General features: G+C 35.9%; 1 protein-coding gene across 8 annotated transcripts in view; it reads right to left on the reverse strand.

Moving 5' to 3' along the window:
• Positions 1-25594, reverse strand: part of sona (sol narae) — a 109141-nt gene that overhangs the window by 51150 nt on the left and 32397 nt on the right. For all 8 annotated transcript variants that reach the window (XM_069133121.1, XM_046614815.2, XM_046614813.2 and 5 more), the window contains exon 3: positions 3533-3630. In XM_069133121.1, coding sequence (XP_068989222.1) covers positions 3533-3592 — 60 coding nt within the window. In that variant the 5' untranslated portion in view covers positions 3593-3630. The remainder of the gene's footprint in view (positions 1-3532; positions 3631-25594) is intronic.

Genomic DNA, 25594 nt, shown 5'->3' on the forward strand with positions numbered 1-25594 from the left:
AAAAAAAAAAAAAATTGAGAAAGTACATAATTACACCTGAGCTTCTGGCTTCAAATAAGAGAGCTAGAGATCGTTTTTAATCGTAAGCGAGAGCTCGGACTACGACGGAATCCGGTTGTCGGAAGAATCTCGTTAACTTTTATCTCTGGACTTTGCCCATTGGCAGTGAAATTCCTACAGCGGTGTGGGTTTGTATATTATAACATATACGTGACATATTACACGTACACAGTGCCATCCGAAATTTTGGGATCACATTTTGAGTTTTCGATCGGGATAAGAAGTTGGATCTCTCAGTCAAAGACAAAACATGAACGAATGATCGAAATACCGTTTCAAAGTAGAAGAAGGCAGCTTCGTTAGATTTTGAAAAAAAAAAAAAAAAATTATCTCCGACTCTGCTTCGCACTCGTTGCATAATGTTGATCGTAGTTTTTCTCCTTCTTTTTTATTGTGTTGCAGATTTCATACCTTGAAGAATCTCTTTTTATAATATAGACGCCATTATGGAAATAGGTTTTTCCAAATCACAAAAAGAAATTTCCATTGCTATTAGCCGAGAGATTACACATAACTTTGTAAAAGTATGAAAATGGTAGTTAAGAAAAAAAAAAATAAATAGAGTTCAACATTACGTTGTGAATGCAGAGAGAATCCTTTATGGATCCAAACGTAGAGCCTTGGATGAAATCTACTTTTGAATGCGTATGGCCCCCAGGGATTGCATCGTTATTCATTGTACTTTGGTGGAATTGGATCTGTTTCCAGATGTGCTGGCAGACCAAATGTATTCGTGCTTAGCAATGAGTATGGATTGAAACATTTTTTTTTTTTTTTGTAGACAACTTATTTTCGCCAGTGTTTATTGAGGTATTTTTAAAAATGAATCTTGGTGAGTAATTATTTTGCTGGTTTCTAGATTGCAAAGTAAATTCTTGTCGTTATTTTCCACTCTGATGTACTTGGTGCAAGGTTTTTTGGAGGTGCTTCTGATGAATTTCGGTACTTGTTGTTTGCAAGGCTATTAGTTATGCGTCTAGATTCATCGAAAGTTCTACAACTTATAAAAATAACTTGAACTAGTGTATGACGATCAGGAATGATTTGTTAGTTTTTATTCGCGACTATCAAACACATGAACTTCATTTTCATTATTCGTCTTACACAAGTCGAATCAGTATTCAGAAATTTTCATTAACGCTGTAAGAAAACAGTTATATTACTTTTAGTCTATGGAAACAGTTCACTGATGAAAAATTTAGAAATTTGTGTAAAAATTCGTATTGCTCACTTTGCTTGATCGAAGCTTTTCGTACCTTGTGCCCCCACAAGATCAGTTATAATTATACTCTTTAATCTCTCTGCTAGTTTGGCTTTTTTCACGTGGCTATGTTTCGTAAATTGATCACTCAATGTTATGTGTCTCGCTTCATGGTCCTGAAGTTTTAATCGATCGAGCTCATTGAATTTGCACAGTTTCCAGCTACCCAAGTTTCATTAATCATTTAAATGTTTATCGTGGAATCTCAATATTGTCAAAGAATTGATGTTTTGATTAAAGTTAATTAGCCGGAACTTCAAACTGCATCTCGTTTCTGAATCTAACACCAGGAAATAACAAATTTAGATGATAAACGTTACATGGCACAATACTTGATAATAAAAAGCAGCACAACATCAAATGTAAAATTATTTTACCGCTGTTTGCACTTTTACTTTGAAGAGATCAACATTTAATTGCTTAAAATCAACTGACGCAAAGATTCTCTCTTCCATTGACGTTACCACAATTTAGTAGAAAGATTTGATTTTAGATACTGAAAATTTGCAAATTTGACGCCTTACTGAAGCGATATCATGAAACATCTTTTGACGCATCATGAAGTTCAATAAAGAATTTTCTCGTCAAAATCTACGATAATGGCGTTAAATCCTACGACTGCGTACTCCGCGTTTGGAAATACCTTCGCTGTCCGTGTTCAATTTCACTTCAGTGAAAGCTCGTACATAGCTTTTATATCGCTAGGATATTACTGATATCGCGAAAAATTCCTATTAAAAACCATATTGGCATGAGAACCTCGTGAAATGAGTTTCACTAATAAGTTTCGGTATCGGTTCATCTTGATGTACTCCGTTACGCCATTACACATCCTTGTGATGTGAAAATAGATTTCTCAAAACAAGGCATTATATATTTCAAACAGTTTTTCACTCGGAGTTATAATTCTAAGAATATATTGATCATGAATGTTGTTAAAATAATTATTCGCCAACCTTATAGCTTGAATCGCGTGAGACAAAAAGTTCCAACTCATAGTGTAGGAATAACTTTGTTGGATCTGAAACTTTCTGTTTGCTAGTCGCTGAATGCAGGTGAGCTAAATTTCATGATCGTGCCAAATGACAAGTCAAGCAGTGAGATACATTCGTTACATGATTACATGATCATGGTGAAATTCAGCGTTAATAAATGTCTGATTATGTTATCACCAGTGTCATACCAGAGTGGCCATATTCTTTAAATCTGACTTGTTTTTCTAAAACAATGTCTAATCGGTTAAACGCTCAGTAAAAACTACAGCGCGAGGAAACTGTTTTTTTTTTAATTCGTTACACTCGAGTTTATAAATTAAGATGTTTTGATCAACACTTGCCTAATGCAATTGAGTTTTGAGTCGACATTAGACCAAACATCACAAAACTAGTTTATTCCTGACTCAACTGTAGTGGCCACTTTAGTGACCTGAAGAGCGGGACAAAAGTAGCATATGATTCTCTTATACTTTTTTCCTGCATTTACGTCAGAAACGTTTTTACTTCCCGGTTATTTGCTAATGGAGTAGCCACTTTTCGAGTCAATATGGCGGTCGCAGTTAAGTCAGGAATAAAATTCTATGCGCAAAACGGGAATAAAGTCGATTATTCCATTGTTGCGTAATGTACTATTCAAGATCATATGGAAAACGAGAATGCTACAGCAGAAAGCTTTGCAGTTTTTATTCTTTTACGCGTATCAGCGTAAACTTCGTTGAAACGATATTTGATTTTTCTTGATATGTTTAATATACAAACGAACGGAAGAGGTTCAAATTTCGACGGTGGATCGCCCTTTTGTACCGGAATTCAGGAAAGTTACTGATATCCCGAAAATCGGCAAAAAAATGTGTGGTTTTTTTCACACGTGTTGCTATTCCCACATTTTCCGCACTTCAAGGGCCAAAAAGTGCATAGCTGAGTCACTTTGCGGAAATCCGGAAGAACGATGATTGCGAAAATCCATCGTGAGACTGTTTTCATGCAATATTAAGATCGCTAGACAAGAACTAGGAACTACCTACATTAATTTCGTAAATGAAAGATACTCTCACAATCAGCTGGGAAGCATCTTTTTTTAAGTGATTGGTTACACTTTTTAATCTATTTATCCATACACCAGCATTTTGCCATTCTATTGAGTATCAGTGTAAAAGTAAGAATACAATAATGTAATTAATCTAATATCTTACGAAATGTAGTGATTTTCACTTACGTTGTAGCCTTGTGCAAGAGTTTGGCTGACCATGCATAGTAAAACTAAAGTGCAAAGCATGATGTACAGAAATATCCCAATTCGGGTGCGCCAAGTTACTGAAACAGAAAAAAAAACAGATTTTTATTTGTGCATGCCTGTAAACGAGGAACTGCATGTGCAGAAACATACAATTAGCTTTAAAATTCATGGACGCATAACAATTATTTATGCATACATGTTTGTGTACGAGAGTCAATAACAAAAATTTACGCGTAAGTCGAAGCAGTCTTGTTATCGCTAAGAGATGCCCTTGGCATATACGGTGAAAATATGATCACATATTTCTCTCCATTCACGGTTGACTCCAACATTTGAGAATTTTATTCAAAAAGCTGGCAGGAAGAGCTTACATTTGAGATCTGTTTCGATGCAATCAATAAGGGGAGAGCTGAGAATAAAATTTGATATATTTTTAATCTCATCAAAATCATCAGTTGGCTTAACAATTTTCATCGTCTGCCTTTCAGTCTAGATGTATAAGATACGCTTGAAAGTTGTATGAGTTTAAAGATAACATAGCGAGGCACTGTTCTACACAGAAATTAGCAGTTTAACTACAATTGATTTACCTTGGGACAAGTCCTCTAAGGCAGCATGAAGAGTTACCATACGTAACGATGAAATAAAATAAAATAAAGTAAAAAACGGAAGTAATAGCAAAGAAATAGATGTAAGCATACACACAGCAGTGACAGATAAGAGAAAAATAACTAACAAGGAGTAAACGTAAATAAATAAATAAAATGCAGAAGGAATGGACCAGCGGATAAAATGAAAATAAAGCTAGACAACAGCGTTGTAAGATCGTCGTTTGAGATCGAGGAAACAGGTAAATATGTTGACCTTGAACAGCCCTACAGTTTTCACCTCAAAAATTGCAGTAGGCAGCGAATACGAATGAGGTTGAAGTTAGTAACGTTATTGTAACGACGCGTGTTTAGGAAAGATCGGTACTTCGCACCTTCAGGATTGTCTGTTTAGTGAACCACACTAAACAAAACACATTTATATTTTGAAAAGCCAACTCATTGAAAGTTACTCTCGAATTAAACAATAGAGAAGATTTCCCTGATGTTTCGTTACCGTAACGTTACTAACTTCAGCTTCGAGAATTCTGTAGGCAGCATGCCGTAACAACAAATGACCATTCATAACAGACCGTCCGGCAGAACAACACTTGTAAGCGATGGGTTTACGTGGCAAACGAGACTCCGCAGGTCTAAAAGACTCTGCCAGGTAAGCAGGACTGCCAGAGTGCAAAACGTTGAATAAGTAACACCCGATAAAATAGAGCCTCATGTTCTGTAGGATAAGTGTAACAGAAAACAACGTCCTATCAAAGTCGAGATGATGTAACACGGTATTGATCTTATTGCAGATTTTGTAACACGTTCGTTCTAGGAAAGAGTAGGCATCGACACGAGATCAAGACTCTTAACTTCATTAGCATAATTTATACAATGATTTCCGACTATAATAGGAGGTAGGGGAGTGGCATTGAGCTGATTTATAAACCTCACAGTACCACGTAACAGCGCCTTAGTCTCGTCGTAGTTGATTTTGAGACAGTTATTCAAAGCTCAGTCAGAAATGGCCAGCACATCCTCAAAAACTCGTCTGACATCTTTATTAATGTTCACTGAAGAAAACGTGAAATAAATTTGAAGGTCATCTGTGTAAAGAATGTGCTCACAATCACACATCACTGTCGGTAGATCATTTACAAAGATAGAAAAGAATAACGGGCCAAGCACAAACTCCTGAGGAACCCCTGATTTAATTCCAGCCCAGAAAGTAACAGAATGACCATACGAGAATCCATGGCTTATTTGACCTTACCAGTTAGTTGAGCAGGGCTGACTACATATTATATTTACACCGAAAACCCAACTTATACGGATCAAGTAATTCATGCGCTCCAGATAGCCGGCGAGCTGATAATACATAATCGTTTCAAGACCCTTGGAAAGTGCACACAGAATAAGAATGGAATGGAAATCATCCCACGAGACAGGGTTCTTAGTTTTGTTGATCGGTTGAACCAAAGGTTCTTCCATAAAAGGGGAAGAACAGAATTAGTAATCGAATAATTACAGATTTCCAGTACAAATGGAAACAGTGATTTCATTACAAGACGCAGATGTCTAGCACTTATGCCATCACAGCCGGAGGCTTTGGAAGTGGATGAATGAACTAATTCAGCAAGGTAGACAGGCGTGATGTGTTGAAAATAAAAATGTTTACAGTTAAACTCAGAGTCAAGGACAATTGGAACCACAAGGCAAGGAAGACCCGAGGTACTAGTCTGTGCAAAATAGGCGTGAAGACGGTTAGGCGTCAGATCTACAGGAAGCACAACCTAGCGTTGCTTACACAAACCGAAATGTCTCAATTCACGCCATAAGGATCTGGGCGTGGTGAGTGCAGAAAAGAGATGTTGTAACAGGTAGACTCAGTAGCCCGAGTTAGCAGTTGGACGTGATTTCAGAGGGTTTTGTACCTATTGTACAGCACCAAGCACAGAGCCTTATTAAATACTTTAAAGTTATCAATACGTTCCCTCGTGAGACGCCGAATATAGTCAGTTAGCCAAGAGGCAGGAGTACGCTTAGTGTGACACGTTTTGGACAGGGCGTGATTATCCAAGGTGTCAAGTAAGTGCGTATTAAGCAAGGCAAGCTTATCGGCGATTCCAACTCTATCGACTAATTCCTTACCCAGCACAGAGGTCCTGTTTTGGTTTAAGGAGGGCCTGCGCATCGATCTTCTTGACGTCCCGGTAACTGAACGACTTAGGAGCGGGACGAGGTAACTTAAGCGGGTAGCCAACACAAAATCATTCGTGCCCTGACAGAAACGGAGCACCCGACTGCCCTTGGAATACAATCTTCTCACTATCGTCAACTACACAAAGATCCACCCACGTATAAGAGTCTTCAGTGTAATGCGTAGGCTCAAACGTAACGACATACAAATTATTACACGTAAATAATAGCAGCAATTGCTCAGAGTGGAAGGAGCATGACAAGAGATTCGCATTAAAATCCCCACCAATAACAAGGTTTTGGTAAACATGTTCAGAAAAAGTGTCCTCGAATCCACTCAAACACCCAATCTCACGAAGATGGTACACAACGGAAAACCGTAACTTGGACGCAATTGGAATAGCAATATCCGATATCATAAATTCTGGCTTATGGCAATACTGGCCAGGAAACCTTAGGATTACTCAAGCACTTGGATTAGAATGTACGTATACAGCTACCCTGCCTCTGCAATACATCATCGTGTCGTAAAAATAGTCTCTAAAGTAGCTAGCAAAGTTATGAAAACGAGCAACCAGGAATTGAACGTTAGAGTGGCAGAGTTTCAAGTAGCCGTGACAGCGACCAGATGAAACAGAACGATCAGTTGGTGGAGTCAACGGAAGCTCACACGATAAAGAAGGAGGACCACTGTTCACACGCAAAGGTCGAATGCCGATAAGGGGCTGCTCAGGCTGAACAGCCGGGAGGTCATCTAAAGAGCGAATCCGTAAAAGCTTAGCTCCAGTATCCTTCTTGAGAAAACTGCCTCACGCCTGGCCCGGAGATATTTAAAGTCGTGCCGCTTAGCATAGCCACGCACCTAGTGCAAGAGATCCTGCTCAGAAAAGGAAAGGGTTTCATGTATGTGAACACGAGATTCAAGGAGAGAACCATCAATCAATTTTGCTAATAACGCTCTCATGGCATCCCGGTTTTCTAGCCACACAGATTGCGTATTACGAAGGTGGTGAATCGAACGATTAGCGATATCTGATCTCACAGCAAAAAAGATTTACCTATCGGTTAAGCTTCGAAAAATTATTTTACTCATAAATAAGTTCAATGGTCTGACGATTCTTTTCAGCATGAAAGAAGAAAATGTATATAACGCAGAACAGAATGCTTCGTATGATGTATTTCCTTTCATCAGGTATCAAAGTATGCATTATTAATAATTCTCCTACGAATGACTCGAAGAAGACTACATGATTGTTTTCTTTGTAATCTAAAAAAGAGTCTTATCATATCGAATCTAAGCTCAATCCCTAATTAAAAATACATTCAGGGGCCGGCGATGAAAATATTCTAATTCATACACTGGAGTGTGAAAAATTCGACAACTTCCTCGGACTGTAGTTCTGATGAAGCGTTTAGTCTGTTGATGTTAGTTCGGGAAATCGTGTTAGATTTACAAAATATTACCACTGTGGTATGATATTCGTGACAACGTAATCTGATATTTATTAATGCTGAATTCTAGCTTAGATGTATATGTATATTAAGCAGCGAATGTATTTCGCTTTGTGACTCGTTGTTGCGCATGGTCATGAAATGTAACTTGGCGATGAGATTGCTGCTTAGAGGACAGTCTCTAATATTGGCGAGAGATTGTACAATGGTACGTAATGTTCCGATCGGTTTCCAGATTCACATTTACCTCGATCTGGCTCACTGATTGGAAGCAACAACTATCACATCTAGTCATGTTATTCCGACAAATTCTGTTTATTCATTTCTCATCGCACGGGTTGGAAATTTGTTTAGTGCAAAACGATGAACCATCATGAAAACAGAAATCTTAAATGGGGAAGGTGTAAGTCACCTTAAAAATAAACAGACTAAAGGAAAAACGTTGAAAATCTATTAATTTGGATCAGTCATCAACTTTTGTTGCATCAGTTATTTCAATTTATTTGTTACTTCACACAAGCGACACAAGTACTAAATATAATCACAAATACTACAAAAAAACAACCGCTAAAAGCATTAAATACTTCGAAACATACAACATAATATACTTGTGATTCGAAAGTTCATGCTTTGAAAATTGCATGCTGTAGTGCAGGAGATTTGCAAATTGCTTGAATACCTACGGCTATACTCAGTTCTAATATAAATATGTATCGAAAATTTCAACGCAATTTTCTCGAGACTATATTTCTGGGACTTTACCACGATATCTAAAGAACCGCGTGAGATGTAAATTTTTTTTTTTTTAATTCTCATACAGAAGTTGTAAAACACTACAACGCATTAATTATACCTAAAACGTGCCAGCAAAAATTTGTGCTTACTTTTTTAATAACAATCGACTTCAATTTTTCAAAAATTTTTATTATTTAGACGCCATTTTTTTAGGATGGTTTTATTTTTCAGGTATAATCTACAGAGGGGATATACGGAAAAGAAATATTTTCGAAATTTAAAAAAATCTATATCCGTTCTATTGGAACCGTGGTAGAAGGGGATTTTACGTAATTCGCCTAAATACGTAGGAGCACCGATGCTATTGACCTTAAAATGAATCTCAATGAATTTGCCTACGCTCGATCTTTTCAGCAAACATTTAGTAATTTTCAGGAGCAAAAATTTCCGGACAGACAAAAATACACGTGTCTTCCCTTTTTAAGTATTTTTTGCGTAAAAAAAATGTCGCTCGATTTGAAGAATACGAAGTCAATTCTTGTAAAATTGGACGTGGAATTGCCTTTATCAATATTTGATGAGATCGGACTGTACTTCAAATAAACATAAAAAGACCTGAAAGTTCCATTGGTTATGGAAAAAATACTACCACTTGTTTCACATATTATCACATTTCAGTTTTCAATATAGCTATAAATATAAATTACCTATAAGTAATGAATCGAGTTGTGATTAAATTAAGCGATGTCTAAAAAAAAAAACGTAAAACAAAACGTAAAACAAAAAAGTAATCCTAATATTGATTTCTAAGAGGCACGAGAGACGGGTAAAAAAAGATAACAAAAAAACAAGAACAGCGTACAAGAAGAATACCTGACTAGACATAAAACAATACGCAGATCACTGCTATTGCTAATGAACAAAGTTTGTCTTACAACAATCTCGTGTTCCTGCAATGTGATATCAAATAAGCAATGTACGTCATTATTAGCAGGTAAAAAGAGAGAAAATAGAACAAAAATAAAACAAAGCTCATCGGCAGCGCAGAAAAATAGCAGTTCGAACAACGAAATGACGGTAATTTGATTGTAAACACAATGAATCATCTTACCGTTCTCTCGAGACAATGTTTTATTTTGTTTTTTCGCGTAGTCCATTTTTGTGCTTATTGATTTAAAAAAAAAAATTACATTTTTCCTCGAATTCTCGTTGCGCACATTTTTAGACTTACGACACAGAATTTTAGTGTTAGTGAAATTTCATGGTAATTCAAGAAACGATAAAAAGACCATCATGGAAAGAAAAAAAAACCATTTCATCAAAATGAAATATCATCCAAAGCGTAACTTGGAAGTAACAGGATAAAAAAGAAAATTTCTACAAGTGTAGGTCATAAAATTTCGAGTTCATAAAACACTAGCAACTTAAATTTTTCACTTTTTTAATTTTAATTTTAACAATAAGTTTAATGTCATTTATTTCAACAATAAACGGGATGATCACATCACATAACAGAACAACAACACAGGTAACATAAACATAGCAATATAGACTAGAATTAATGAATAGGAAAAAGCCCGAGCAACGGTCAATAATGGTAAAGGAAACGCACGACAGATAAGTTCCATTGGTCATAAACGAGTAACTACTACCTGCAAACGAATGTGAAGGCAGAGATAGTAGAGCCAAAAAGTTTGAGCCAATCAAAGTTAACAATAGCCAACACAAAAGTCTCGCCGTCACTGATCTATTGACCTAACTCACCATGGACTATGCTGTCGAAAACTGTTCGTAGTTGCCTGTAAGGGACATTCTATGTATCGGGGACATGAAAATAAATCTTATCAACAAACGCAGTACAGCCCACCAAGTTGCTGAAAGTTTTGAAAATCAAAAGAGCATCCGAGTATATTATACAGGATTCAACAGTGCATACATTATAGCCAACTTAAACACGTTCCCGTTATCGTAGTCCCGGACGGACATGGTCCTCTCTAACCTATAAGACAGGTGCCTCAAAAACTTGCGTTGATCACGCTTACTTGCGTTGAACACACTTACGAGTGTTGAACATGCTCAAGCATAACATTACATCACTCTTGGTATGTTGTCCAGATGACTTTGGGCGCATGTGTATCATACGTCAGTAGCGTGTGAACTAATAGGCCAAGAGCCGGGGACTTTTTTTTCTAAAATCCTCGACCAAACTGATTTTCTTGTTGTAAAATGTTCGGGGGTGTCCCCTGAATGTAAACTCAAGTCGGCGGAAGGAGGAGGTTGAGCTTCAGCCGCCATCTTGAAAAATACGTTTTCTCAAATATCTCGTGAACCGTGCATCGTACGACAAATAACTTGTTGTAACTTTAGCTATGTTACCTTATCCAACAATAAATATTTATAGTTTTCCGCGGAGGGCCCCTCTCAGGGCCGAAATGTCAAACATTGACTTCCAATCGTTTGACCTTCGACACCGAGAATTCCACACATATTGTCAAGATAAGGTCGAGAAAATAGTTAACATTGTACAAAATGTTTTTTTCAGCACTTGCTCGGAAAGTAAGCTTGTTAAAGCCTGTGGAATATACGTAAGGAACCCCATTTCCGAACAGTGTGATGAAACAACGAAACAAGCGCATGCGCGCAACTGAATTGCTCGATTTTACATACTAGGGCTTTCCTTGCCGCATGTGTACCTTCGAATAACTCATTACCACGCACACTGACACACCATTGATCGTAAGTTACCTAATACCAAACTTACGCGCAGTAGAACCTTCGTTGCTTCTCAAATAAAAGTCCCCTTTATAGGTATTGGATAAAGCAGCATGCGTCACACTCACAGTAGCATGTGTGAATGGGCGAAATCTGACTCGTGAGATTACAGCGCTTGCCTCTGGCTCGTGCCACCAACTTCATACTCGTATTCATGTGAACGCAGCACTCGCCTTTGTGGCTTAAGTGGCAAACTTCACACGTATCGGAAATCCCTCACTTTCCGCCCTAGTAACACAATATACTATTTCTTTCCAGAATATCTTGGAGCATTGATAACATTATTTTGTACTCGAAATGGCACGACGCATTTACAGAAATAATTACGACATCATCAAGTATATTTTTCACTAGGCAAATAAAAAGTTTCTCAACATTACAATTAGTAATAAAATTTGCATAACTTGTTAAAATCTTCCCATTGATAATCGAATTTTAACAAGTATTCTCTAAGTACGATTTATATACATCGAGTAACTTGTAATTAATTATATAATTAAAAAAATGCGATCGATCTTCTTAAAATTTTACGTGATTGGGATCAATTTTGCAATAATTTTTACAGATTTTTAAAAGTGGCCAGACAATTCAAAGTTTATCTGTTTCTAACGGTCAAACGGTGTGATGTCGAGAATCAAAAAAATGTGGATGGTTGTACTTGAGAATACCACTAATTATACATGCAACTACTCAAAGAAATTAAGAATATCGGGAATGGTGAAACTCCGTGGTATTCCTCATATACGACATACATAAGATATGAAAAAACACCACGCAACGTACAAATGAATGTCTGCAAAAACCTCCGGATTTCTCCTTGGAAATTAGTGTAACTAAAATCTGGTCAATTATAGGGAATATTGTCCTGGGAATTTTCAGGTTGACGTACATACCCGCTGCGAGTCAATCTCTTCAACTGCCTTTTACATGTTTACACGAATAGTTTATGTAAATATGTAAATAATATGTATGTATAAGTACTTAGCATTCGAAAAGAATAGAGTTTTATACATATCGACTCATTGCAATACATAGCAATATTTTTGTCTGCAAGTGTTTGCCGTAAAACGCGTGATTACGTTCGTTTATTATTGTGTCTACGTGTACACATTATATTAGGGCGGAAATCAAGATTTGTACGTACTCCACGACATCTTTATACGTAAACGAACATAAGGTATACAGGTACAACGACTAACGAATTTACACATTCGCGCATAATAATGTAACCGAGTTTTGTCTAACCATTTTACCAAATGGAATAACCCAAGTTTTTCACCGGCATACATAGGGTTTCGTTAAATGTGAACTGTGCCACTTTTCGCAGAATGATTTCAGAAGTCCATCGGAATTTCGAAATTTTTCTCAGATATCTGAGAGAAATCATTTCGTCGGGAGACTTTTTTTTTTAAATTTGGACATAGTGCGAAACCCGTGGGTCGAATCACAAAATTTTTTCAACTTTTGCATTCCGTTTTCGATGCCGTCGTTTTTTCTAACATTTTATTTATCATATTTGACCCGTTTTTTGTTGTTTCATTTGAAACACTTTTCTGCATCAAATAAAAATGTATTGGAGGGTTTTTGTTCAGGATTGCGTATAGAACGGGACTGATAAGCCTTTTTTTGAGTTTCGAATATGTGAACTTGTTGTGAGATATTTGGAGACATATACGTTAAGGTCGAAATCGACCATGGCACCCCTTTAACCCTTTGAGTCACAGTGGTAAGTGTTCTGATCACCTATTTTCTATTCATTTTTTGTATATTTCGAGAAGTTTTCAACACGTTTTTTTGCGGTTTTTTACTATTTCTGATAGTATACTAATAGGTTTTCAATAGCCGAGAGTAATTATAGCGACGGTACCTAAATTATTATTGTTAAAGCCAAATTGACTGAAAAAAATTTTGAAAATTGAAGGAATTCATTTCCGAGGAAGTTATCCCTCTACACATATACATGTTTTACATAAATTATAAGTTTTCGGTAAATTTTGAAAATTCTAGATGGTGGATCCAATATGGCGGATGAAAATTTCAAATTCGACCGAATCCGGAGGTAAAATTCTGGTTTCGGGGGTCGCTGGTTACGAATCTGAAATCGGATTTTGAAAAAATTCAGTATGGCGACTGCCATATTGGATCCGTTATCTTAAATTTTTGATATCTGATTTCAGATTCGTTACCAGTGACCCGAAAAACGATAGAATACTATCTTGCTGTAAAAGTTGACCCAGCACAATACTATTTGGCTCAAAAGGTTAAGTTACAAACGTCAAAATCTTCTAAAAATTTTTCTATTCAAACATTCTCGTTCGGGTACATAAAAATTGCTTTTCTTCCGATTATTTTAGAAGGTCAGGTTTCAACCAAATTAAAAACAGCGAGGTATCAAATTTGTTGCTTTGGCACGGAATGCCCCATGTACACAATATCAGTGTGCAAGAGTTTTAACAACTGCGAATTGCAAATGCGAATAGATATTAGAAGTGCTGGTTCGTTATTATGAATGTCGCATGTTGAGCTACAACGCTGATTGTGAGACACGTGAGTATTGCACGCATACGTAAGTACATGCATACATACATACATACATACATACACGTGTTATGTAGATACCTTACACAAACCGATTGGCTGCAGTCGCGAGTAAAGGGTAACTGGTTTTGCTCTCACGCAGCCAAGGAGAAGCTGATTGCGAAGTAGACAACATTTCCTCCCTGTATAAAATATGTGTCATTGTCGTAAGTCCAACGATAATTGTACAGTGCGTGTTCAGTTCGTTACAACAGTAATTATCTGTCGATTTTAAACATTTGCTCTTCTACATTTCTCTCCCCAGTGCTATTGTTCCAAAACCTATATTTGTATCTTTGGACCTCTAATTACTGCCGTCAACATTTTTTTTCGAATGTTGAACTTTGCGACTGCAAAAGACGGAAAAACCATCTATAAATTATCACCAATTTTTTGTAGCATCCTAGCGTTTTGAGTGGCTTTTTTTGCCAAGCGAAATGAATAAAAAGCGTGTCAATTTTTCGATCAATTTGTATTTGGCACGCTTTCACGTACCTTAAAAAAATAATTTTCGTATAAAATTGAAAGTAAAAGATATTATTTTTTCCTTAATGATATTTTATACTTACATTGCTGCCAAATTTACAGACAATTAATTGCTCATTGCAGATACGTTCGGTAAAAAAGACGCCAGAATAGGATTAAGCAAGATAATGTATTTAGTAGAATAAAAAGAAAAACATTGCTCGTTGCATTGGCCCCTAAATAGCCTGGCAAATGAAAACTATTCTTCGTTTCTTGGTAAGTTGGGTTTACAGAGTGTTACATTTTCGGTGTATTGCAATGAGAGCGACCATCGTCGTTGTTATAGATGACGGCTGTTAGCCTTTTGAAACTGGACATGATTCGTTTTTGATCGCTTTCAAGCTTTCAGTCCATGTATTCAAATGTAAGTATCACACAATTTGCGTACAGAACCAGGGTTGTGAAATTTTTAGCGAAGAATTAACGAATTAACCAATAATTTTTTATTCTATAATGGAAATCATTTTCAACAAAAATTAAAATTTAATGGCTAATGGGTATATTTGCATTAAAAATGGAGAATTATTGGAACATTAATGCATTAAAAAAAGTAATGCATTACTTACAACCCTGCACAGAACATTAGTTTCTCTTTCAGCTCCATACTTTATTTGCCCCCCACCCGTTATTCGATTGTATAAATAATATTTTCTGCGTCGTAAATAAATTATAGTTCTAATGTAGGACCCCTCAAACGGCTGTAACGACAAAGCATTTTTGACTGGTTTTTAAATTGACCTTTTAAACTGAAAAAAGGATCGTTCTATAACTCGACAAGGTCGGAAAATTCTCTTTTTAATCCCAATTTTGTTGTAACTTCAGTACATACCATATGGAATCACTATCGATACAGCCACATATATGAAGAGAATTATCAGGACGTTCAGAGTCAGACGTTGGTCAATTTGGCGTGGAATATCCGGTATAAACTATGCTAGTGAGATTGTCAGCGGCAATTCGGGAAAGTTTTTGCAGCAAACTGTTATTTAGATTGAATTTACTTTCACTAAAATTGCACTCGCGTCAGGTTTCGTGAGTAGCAATTATGACTTTTTTTAGTACGCAACGCACAAGTGATGATGCATATAGGAATAATTCGCGAATCCTGAAATTATGTTTTTCGAAAGGTTCTATTTTTGGACGTGATTTGATTCCCTGCCGAAGATTTCTGTGACGTACCAACTGTGGTGGGTTTTTTGGTTTCCGTAACTGCAATGAAAACCGCTTAAATTTCCTCTGAAATTTCTTGAAGAACTCGGAAAAGTTCTGCGAATTTGAAACTTAAAAAATGACTCACAGAATTTCATTGTCAGTGAAATGGGTACGAAGTAATCAATTTCTAAGACTTTTAGCAAAAGTTTGAGAAAACAAATGTTCGTCAGGGAGCAAAAAGAAACGTGAACTCAAAATTGAGGTTACAAGAAATCACACAAATACACAGGTATATTCGGATTACACAATGGGTACTAGCGGTTATTTCATCGATAAAGAGCCGTCCAGAAACTACCTAACGCACTTTGGAAGGAAGTTGAAAATCTCCCAAAAATGACGTTGCGTCAGAGTAACAAGAACGGACGCTTGATTTCAATTGCGCAACGCAATTGTCAAGTCATATTATTCAGTATCAAAACTTCAGTTCCGTATAGGTTAAAACGATAACATAAAGTTAGGTTAGGTATAGTGAGCAATGTACCGATTTAAATATCCCGATATTTATATATTATTATATTGTATATTTGTTTAGTTGTTATTTAGAAGATGAAAATGAGTTATTGTTCAGTGTGTAGGATATGTAACGGATGTAGAAAAATTAGACGGGTTCTCGATAGGTATTTCTAGAAAACTCAGAGGTTTCTTTACGGCGTCGTCCACGTCTTTGTCTACAGTCTCACGTCGGGGTCATGAATTTTCTGTTGTTGCCACACCTGTAATTAGCTCGAAATCGTGTGCAAAAAACGGACTTTCACATACTGGTTAAAAAGACCGTGCAGACGTCGTAAGGCCGACATTATTTTATAACCTCTCGGTAGGAACGTACAACAATTTCGCAGCTGTGATTATAGGTTTCGTGTAATTACAACTTCGACTACCAAATTATTGATTCATTATTACTTATTCCGTAAAATCTGCCCAAGATTTCTGAAATCTAAATAAACCAATTGTGTGAGATTGGGAAAGTTTGATCCAAGGGCGATTAAACATGCGGGAACTTTTAATTAACGTACCTGAAAAAATTTCGCTGTAGTTGCAATGCTATGCATTTGATAAATTGTTTATTATTATTTGTTGATCAATCTTTGTTTGACGATATCTGGAGAAGAAATGAACGGATTTACATGATTCTGGTCTCAATCAGCGGGGTTTTTTTTTTCAACGCAGAACTGACCAATTTGTTGACATATTTCAATAAAAAAATTTCATTTGTTAATGTTCTGTAGGCTCTCGAAAGCATCCCAGCTGGAAGTTCTTGGACTGTCACCATCAAGGTCAGGCAAATTAATCACTTATTTTCATTACTTGATGAAATTTTATAACAATTTGTAGACAAAAATTCTATCGAAGAGTACAGATCACATTTCTTTTAAATGAAATTTGGCAGTCCAAATACAATGCACAAATCTTTTACTACTTTTGCCTTGGACAAAATTCAGTATGAAAATAAAATAAGTGAATAAATAAATCGAATCCGAATTTGAAATAATTGTAATAAAAAATGTTTCTCATGATTTTCGTCGACTTTTATCACAGCGGTTACTTGGTATGTGTATAATCGCCTTGTTGTTAAAAAAAAAAAGGTATTATGCGTAGAAGATGTGGAGGAGAAATTAATTATTCGTCGGAGGGAAACGGCAAGGATTTGGTCTGTTTTTCGGGCGAGCGGTGAATTTAGTTGCTGGCCGAATGAAAGACGACTTGGGAATGAATATACCGTGAATTTCTCTTGAAACAAGCCTTTCCAAGCCATGCGGTCACCGCCTACACCAGAGCATGCACAACTTTCACTTTGCAACGAGAGTATTTCTCCGTTACGCTCGGTTCAGGTAAAGTTTGCGGATACATCGTCGCAGACGATGACCGCGTGACATGAAAGGGTCCGTTTCCAGAGGAATTCACGGTATGGGAATAAGGATGTTGGTATGAAACTGACTTGTACTTTTTTCAGGTATGGAGTTCGTTATAGTATTGAGAACGGAAGGGGGTTGTTTATTTACTTTATTACAGTTACATGGTATTTTGACTAACGTTATATCGTTGCACTTTCGAAAGATATGAACCTCATTTTTATATAATTTTTTAATAAAACCAAAACCAGCTTAAAGTCCAACATTTCACTTATTCATGATGGAGGTTTGATCGATTTCTGTTACTATTATTGCATGAATATAAAGGATCGCTGTGTTAATTAATCCAAATACCATTATTAATCTAAGATATGAGTTTTCAACCAAAAAAAAAAAAGAAATCAATTTTGGATGCAATGCGAATGGGTAAAGTATGTCGTAGCCATAGATACGCAGAAAGTTTGAGTCGGTGAACTACTGACTCAATAATAATCTTCGAAAGTTTTTGATTTCATTCCATTCAAGTGACTTCGCCTACCAATAATGTCCAATCTGTAGATGTGTTTCGTAACTTTTTCCAGGTATGGAAACTCCATACTCATTGTCAGCATACATTAAGTATGGATTACTGGTGTAGAGACCGAGTTAGCTGGGTGAAAATAAGAATAGGATGCAGGGTGTAGGGTAAGAATGTGGAAAAGCTGGAGGAACGTGTTAATTGGAGGGCTGAACAGTGGACGTAACACAGCCAATTACAATTAGGGTCGTTAATCTGTACAGTAGTTTCATTCCAGGGGGTCATAATTGAAATTATATCCCGTCTTGGAACAATTATCGAGAATTTTTCTTTTCTTATCTAGTTTTTAAACAAATTATCGAAGTAAAGATGTCCGTGTATTGGGAACAACAAATTTGAGTTTAAATTCGAACATTTGCCATCGTTGTTAAGGGTATGTCAACCTCCGTCGAATATGACAAATCTTGTTTTAGGTCCACTTCTTTCTTTTCTAAATAATGAAATCTTTTCAAACTTTCGGAAATGACAGGGTTTATGATTGTGCTCGTGGATCGATTTTGAAAAGTTAGAAACTTGATGCTAACACTACAGTATTTACAGCTAGTTGTCAATTAATTTGACGTTATGGTACACTGCTGCAGCTTAATCAGATATTTTTTGCACTTTAACATTCATTTTCCGAAGTTTTCTTTACCAACCCACATGCACAATCGTGAACCCTATTGTTTGACAAAGCTTGAAGAGATTTCGTTACTCGTAAAGAGTAAGAATTGTAAAATACGATCTGTCTCATTCGACGGAGGTCCAACACCCCTTTAATGGTATTGCAAAAGTCCGGAATATACTTGAAAAAAAAGGTTGTAAAATAATTCGATGAACTAAAAAGTTCTGGTAACTCATAAATTCTGACTGAACATTGGTGGAAATTTTTCAAACAGTTTTGAGAAATGGACGCACGAGTTTAACGAAAAAATCTAAAACGTCTTAACTTTTTTAATGTTCCAAAACTGTTTCCAATACGTCTCTGTAAATTTGCCTTCAAATGTCAATTTTCCAAAATTAATCTCGAATTTCAATTTCTTGATCGGGTCTCTGATCCTGTAAAAACACTCCATAAATTCTTCTATCAAGACTAGAAGTGCTCGAATTATCTGATGATCAGAATAAACTAAGAAATAATCAGTTTATAAAAAAGTGTAGAAATTTGTCATACCCACCTAAGAAATAATCGTAATCTTGAGTTTCCGGTACATGATTTTTGGAGTTTCAGACTTACCAAGGATCACGTGGCCGGAAAGTGTCCTCAGTTTTATAAGAATCACCAGGTCGTATGTTCCTCGTAATTGATACTCAGATGCATTTAGCCATCTGCTGGTGACGGTATTCATGCAGCTATAATTCGTCACTTTTTACCAATCTTTTCACCTTCGTTCGGATCTACAAGATCCGGGGTATCAAATGATATCCGCTTTCAAACGAGTGAGTCAATGATCGATAACAACGAAAAGCGAAAGTTCTGATTAAGCCTCGAAAAACTTACTTTCAGAAATGAATTGGTTCTCATCGTTGGTAAAAAAATACGACTGCCCAATTACGATTACGGTATTTGGTTGGGTTTGTTTCATAAGCTCTCAAGCCTATTTAATCGTCACGTTGACCGAAACATTTTCAGTTGCCATTCGTTGTAAAAGATACTTGCTGAAAAAAATCGTTCAATTTCAAACGCTACAAAAGGGAATCCAATTGTAAGGAAGCAATTTTTCAATATTCATTCACTGTTTTCCTTGATTTCTGTTGTCGAATGAATACCGTTATGCTTTCGTAGTAGGAAATTTTTTCAGTCATAATCAAGGAAATAAATGTAAATTTTCTTTTCCTTCTTTGTATCGATGCAGCAAACACGACGTATTCAAAATTAATTGTTTTACGCCGTTATTAATATTGGTACAAATGTCAAAGTTGATTAAATGTTTTGCAAAAATGACAAAGACCCAAAGAAAGATTCCTTCAAATTTTCAAATTACGAGCCGTTAATTTACTCTCGAGCACTGTTAGAGATATAGAAACGTATTGTTTAAAAACACTTTGAAACATGAGTAGATTTTGTAGGTTTTCAATTTTAATTTTATGTTTGGTGATAATTCAACTTTCTTCATTTTTCAGCCAGTGTTACCGATTTTATTAATTTTATGTAAAACTTTCGTAGGCTGAAAACTGTACAAAAATGTAAAAGTATAAAGTAAAAAGGGCTGAATATTCAAGACTCTAATATGATTGCAAGAAATAAAACAATTCAAAAAATGTAGAGCTTCCAGAAGCGTTGCTATGACCTGAACAATTTTCATTCAAATGAAAAATCGAAACGTGATCGAATTGTCGTGGAATTTCCCATACACGATGAATCGTTTCGTGAGTTGAGTTTGTAACGCGATATATCGAAAGTGTTTCAAGCTACATGTGATTTTCTTTTTATGTAATATTTTTTTCTATCTCTCTTTCCAGTTCCATTCGTGCATGACGGTAACGAATTATACCTGTCCACTTGAGATCTTGCTGTTTGTTGTTTTTTTTTTTTTCTTTTTCGTATACCTGTATGTATGTGTATATATATCTATATATATATACACGAAATATACCCGGAATGTATATATATATTCGAGGTTTGAATTAAACCCAAATATGTGTGAACCTGTGATTCCAAGCAAGAACACTGGTTCATTAATTATGCGATAACTATACTGAGAACCATAAGATCGTTCGCTCAAAGCACTTAATCGAAACGACGAACGCTTACAGTTTTGCTTACTGAGAATTTTAGGCCAGTAAATTACACATCTTCTCACGCTTCAATCCGCATACAAGAAATTAATCTCTTCAAAAGTAGAGAGAACCACGTCGAGAGTTCGGTGGATGTTTTTTCAAATTTATTACTTCAGGAAGATTTTTTTCTTTAGACAGGGTATCTTGAATTGCATGTAATAAAACAGTTGGTGAGAATTGTTGGAACGAGGAATACATCAACTTTGGCTTCAGAGTTTTATTTTAAGTTTCTGACAATTTATTTCACCGCACGGTAATAGGAAGGACTTTTTTGAAAAAGCGGATTACATATCCATTTGAATATATATCACACGGTTCTGTTAAACGGAGATTTATAATCTAGTAAGAATTGTAACTGGAAGTTGTTCTATTTTTGTCAATTTTTTTTCATCTATCTTCAGAAAAGTAGACATTTTTGTTCTTTGTTATAGGTACTGCAAGGTCTCGACGTGTTCTATAATAAATATATGATATGTAGTATAATGTATAGCTACGTATAACGTCATGGCAGATATAACTAATTCAATGAGCCAAAAATTCAAAATGCAATAAACACCATGCAGTATAATAATACACGAAAATAAGAAAAAAATTTGATCTCCTGACCAACGGCTGTGGAAGAGATAATACATTGTGTTACGAGTGCGGAAAGTGGACGAAATCCGATAAGTGTAGCCAAGATGAGCGTTGTAACCACACTAGTCAAATTTTGCCCGTACGTACGACACATGATATTTTCAATACCTGTGAAAAAAAGTTTGATTTAAGAAGCAACGAAGATGCGACTGACAGTGCGTAAAATTGAGTTATTCGAAAGTACGCTTGCACCGAAAAAAGCCTTAGAGTGTCAGATCGAACACTTCGATTGTGCGCATGCGCCAAAGTTCTTTCACCGAATTGTTTGAAAATGGAGCACTTTACGTACGCTTCACATGTTTCGAAAATCAAACTATCCAGGAACGTGTTTTAACAAAAATTTCGAAACAACAAATTGATAACCTTAAAAGTTCCGTTAACTCACACGGAGTGCCATTAATTTGCGGTTGTTTGATCGATAGGAATATTACACGGATTCCGTAGGAAACTGTTGAGAGATATTTTGAAAACAGTAAACATGTTTAAAACAACACGAAGATTTGGCTCAGTGATTGAAGTCAAGGTTGACTGTAGAAACTGATACGAGGTAGGAAATGCCGAAATGTTTTCCTTTGCTCCTTCGAATTTCAGATTGCACCGCAGATTGTGTGGAAAAGTTGAGACGAAGTATACATCGGTATCTCTTCGATCTCATTGAGAAAATGTGTTGAAGAGTTGAGACATATCATATCACATGATTTCTCAACCGGATTGGGACCGTGAAAACGTCGTCGTATCCCCTCTATATGTGTAAAAGTTGTACGAACCAAAGTATGTGATTATTATTGACAACAATCTTAAGGTAATTATTGAACTTGACGCCATGTTTAGCTTAGCTTACACATAGGTTCATCGATATTGTCAATTTCCTTCTCCCTTGCTCCCTGTTTTTTTCTTCAACCACGCAGCTGTTCGGTAACTGTTAAAAAGTCGTCTCGAATTTGCGTAAATATCAGTACGACAGTCATGGTACCGAAGGATCCAGATGAATGCAGATGTTTGTCGCTTCATTTTTTTCGGTAAGGATGTTGCAATGTTTATTCGTTGTTGTAATTGTTGGAAGCATTTTGACAAGAATGATGAATCTAACCTAGCTACATTATCGTTGCAGTTGCTACCTGGCTTCGCTCTTCTGGACATGAGTCGACTCCGATTAAAAGGATTTGTATTTTTTTTCGCATCGTTGTACAGTTTATATTTAAAATTTGATTGTAAATAAAATACGTGGCATTCCGCGTCAATTCGGTAAACGATCGACCATAACATTTTTTAATTTCACCAAGGATTTTTCCTACGTTAGTACGACCCGTGGAAAGGATACAAAAGAAATTTCTAATTTTTTCAATCACTCGTATCCAATGATTTTTTAAACCCATCTCAAAAACACAGAAAGTGATTTTTATGATACAGGAAAAAATCAAAACGTTCGGTTTCCGAGATGAAACATTTTCACGCAAGATTCCGAGTCGGACTTCGTTTTTTCCTATTTTTTAAAATCATTTTTTCTATTTTTGTGAATCGTTTTTTTATATTTTCATACCTGTTGAAAATCTACGATAAAAATTTTCGAACCAGAATAGCAATAAAAAGAAAATCAGTAATCAAATCGGAGATGCGGTATACATTATAATGGATTTTTGACGGGTTTGAAAATAGAAAAAACAATTTAAAAAATAGAAAAAAACGAGATTCCACTCTGAATCTTGCGTGAAAACGTTTAATTTTGGAAACCGAATGTTTTTTGTCTTGTTTCATAAAAATCAATTTTGGGGTTTTTGAGATGGGTTCAAAAAATCGTAGGGTAAAGACGGGTGATCAAAAATTGTTGAAATTTGTTTTCCAATCTTGTTAAGGCTCGTACTAACGTAGGAAAAATTTTTGGTCGAATGGAAAAGCGTCATGGTCAACCGTTTGCTGAGTTAGCGTGGAATTCACCACGTACTTTTACAGTTCTGAGGAGAAAACGTAACATGAGATTTTTGTTTCTCTGTCTCTGACCTACGATATCGAAAGACGTTACTATAAATCTTAGGGTAAGTACTTAATTAAACGCGCGGTGCGATATTTCTCCCCCTCTTTTCCGCAACTCACAGCCAGACGCTCAGCGCCCAGAGTTTGCTCGGTGAATTAAATTCTGGCGCGTATTTCGCACTCGACGAGATCAAAGTGAATGTAAAAACATGTAGAAGCGCACGTGTCAGCACGTGACATCAGCCCCTCGAGGCGTAATAATCATAGTGTAGAGGATAATGTTTTATTGATACATGTAGGCCGAGGACCAGCGGCTAACCAGCCGCTTGCGATCCAAAGTCTATTTCAAGCGAAGATTTTCATTTCAAGCTTTTTCCACTTTACATGACTGCAGGCATTCGGAATAGCACCGAACTAAATTTCCTTTCCTCGCTCAGCTATTTAGATACTATAAAATGGCGTTCGCTCCAAGAGGTTACATTTTTTTTCCATGTTAAGCTGAAAAAGCAAACAAATTTTTTAAATTTCGATCGACTTTCATGTCGAGTGTCACTTTATCGGTTGTAAAATTGTTGAATGCAAGAAGGAGAATTCAATTTATTAAATCATCCGTTTATTGAAGAACGGTATTTATTTTCACCATCTAACTAAACCGATGTTGCCGCAATAAGTTGATTTTTTCATCCTGTCACTGACAAGCAAGTAAGTTTTATCAAATTTCGATCGACTTCTATATTAAACCTCACTCGACTTGTAGTTTCAAATCGTTGAACGCGAGAATTATAATTCATTTTGTTACTCCGTAAATTTCAAATTTGGTTTACATTACAGTCTCATTACACCGTTTTACTATTTTACTTTTGCAAATGTCATAATATTTCACAGTCAACATTTCTCTTTCTTCTCAACAATGTTCCTCCCTGTGTTTTATACAGTCCACGTGATCAATAAAAATGCGCAAATTCTATTTATCGAGAGCGTGGAAAATTCCACGTAGCCGTTTTTATGGCCAAATATCTTTTTTCTCTCGTTATATTAACGTCCATTAGTTCTAAAAATTAAAATGAACGGCAATACGTGGATTGAATAAATTTACTTCTACAAATTCGCCGGCGGAATTGTTGTGTAAGGACAAACCGCAATCTACAGTCACATCAGACTTTACGACGCGACGATTTTTCCCACAGCTACAGAAGAATCAAACTCTCATGGACCTGACTAGAAACCCACGTTACACGTGAAAAGTCGAGAGTAGAAATTACGTAACATCACCCACGTAGTTTGTTTCTCGTGTTCGTTATGTGGCTTCATTATGATAAGTAAGTAAGCACGGTGACTAACGTAGATTTGAAAAGGTTGTTTCATTCATGCCTCAAAAATCTCGATTAGACAACGGAATAAGTCACGGAGAATATCATAAAGAGCCGAATAATGTCTAACGAAATTATGGCATTAATTTACCGGCAGAAAATATTCATCAATTTAATATACGGGGCATTATTTTCGACATCGGACAAGATTTTAGCGTAGAATTTTCGACAGGCGTCGTTTACTTCAAATACATTGTATCGGTCGGAAGAATCATTTGCGATTCTTTTCATATTTTTACGTCGATTTATGAATATGCCAAAATTTTCCTATTTAAATTTTTTAAATGAATAAATTCAAGGCGAAATAAGATATTGAAATATGTCCAGATGGATTTTTTTACACGTTGGAGCATAGATTCATAAAAATGATATGACAAAAATTTAATGCAAAAATCACTCACTTTTTTTGAATTTTAAACTAATTAATTTTTTTCCATCGCAAGAGTCTCATTTTATTCATTCAAAAAAATTTCATCACTATTTATTTTTCCGTGAATTTGAAGCCATGTATCATAATGTGTCGATTGTTCGTTAAGTTATTTATTACTTATTTATAAACATGAATTTCATGGACTTATTCTCAAAAAAGGTTTATTTCTCATTAGTGATCATTTTATTTTATGATATTTACAGCTGACTGAACAATAATTTAAAAAGCATTTTTTCTCCATTCAGCGAATATAATTGTTTGCATACATTTCAGCTTATCGTTAGCCAAATGAAGTTTGCATTTGATGAAAGATGATTTTTTCAAATTCAATTTATCAATTTTCTCTACGTAATAGTACCGATGATATCGCATTTTTTTCAAAGTAAAT

Source organism: Neodiprion pinetum, chromosome 2, assembly GCF_021155775.2.
Source record: "Neodiprion pinetum isolate iyNeoPine1 chromosome 2, iyNeoPine1.2, whole genome shotgun sequence".
Classification (NCBI taxonomy): Eukaryota; Metazoa; Arthropoda; class Insecta; order Hymenoptera; family Diprionidae; genus Neodiprion; species Neodiprion pinetum.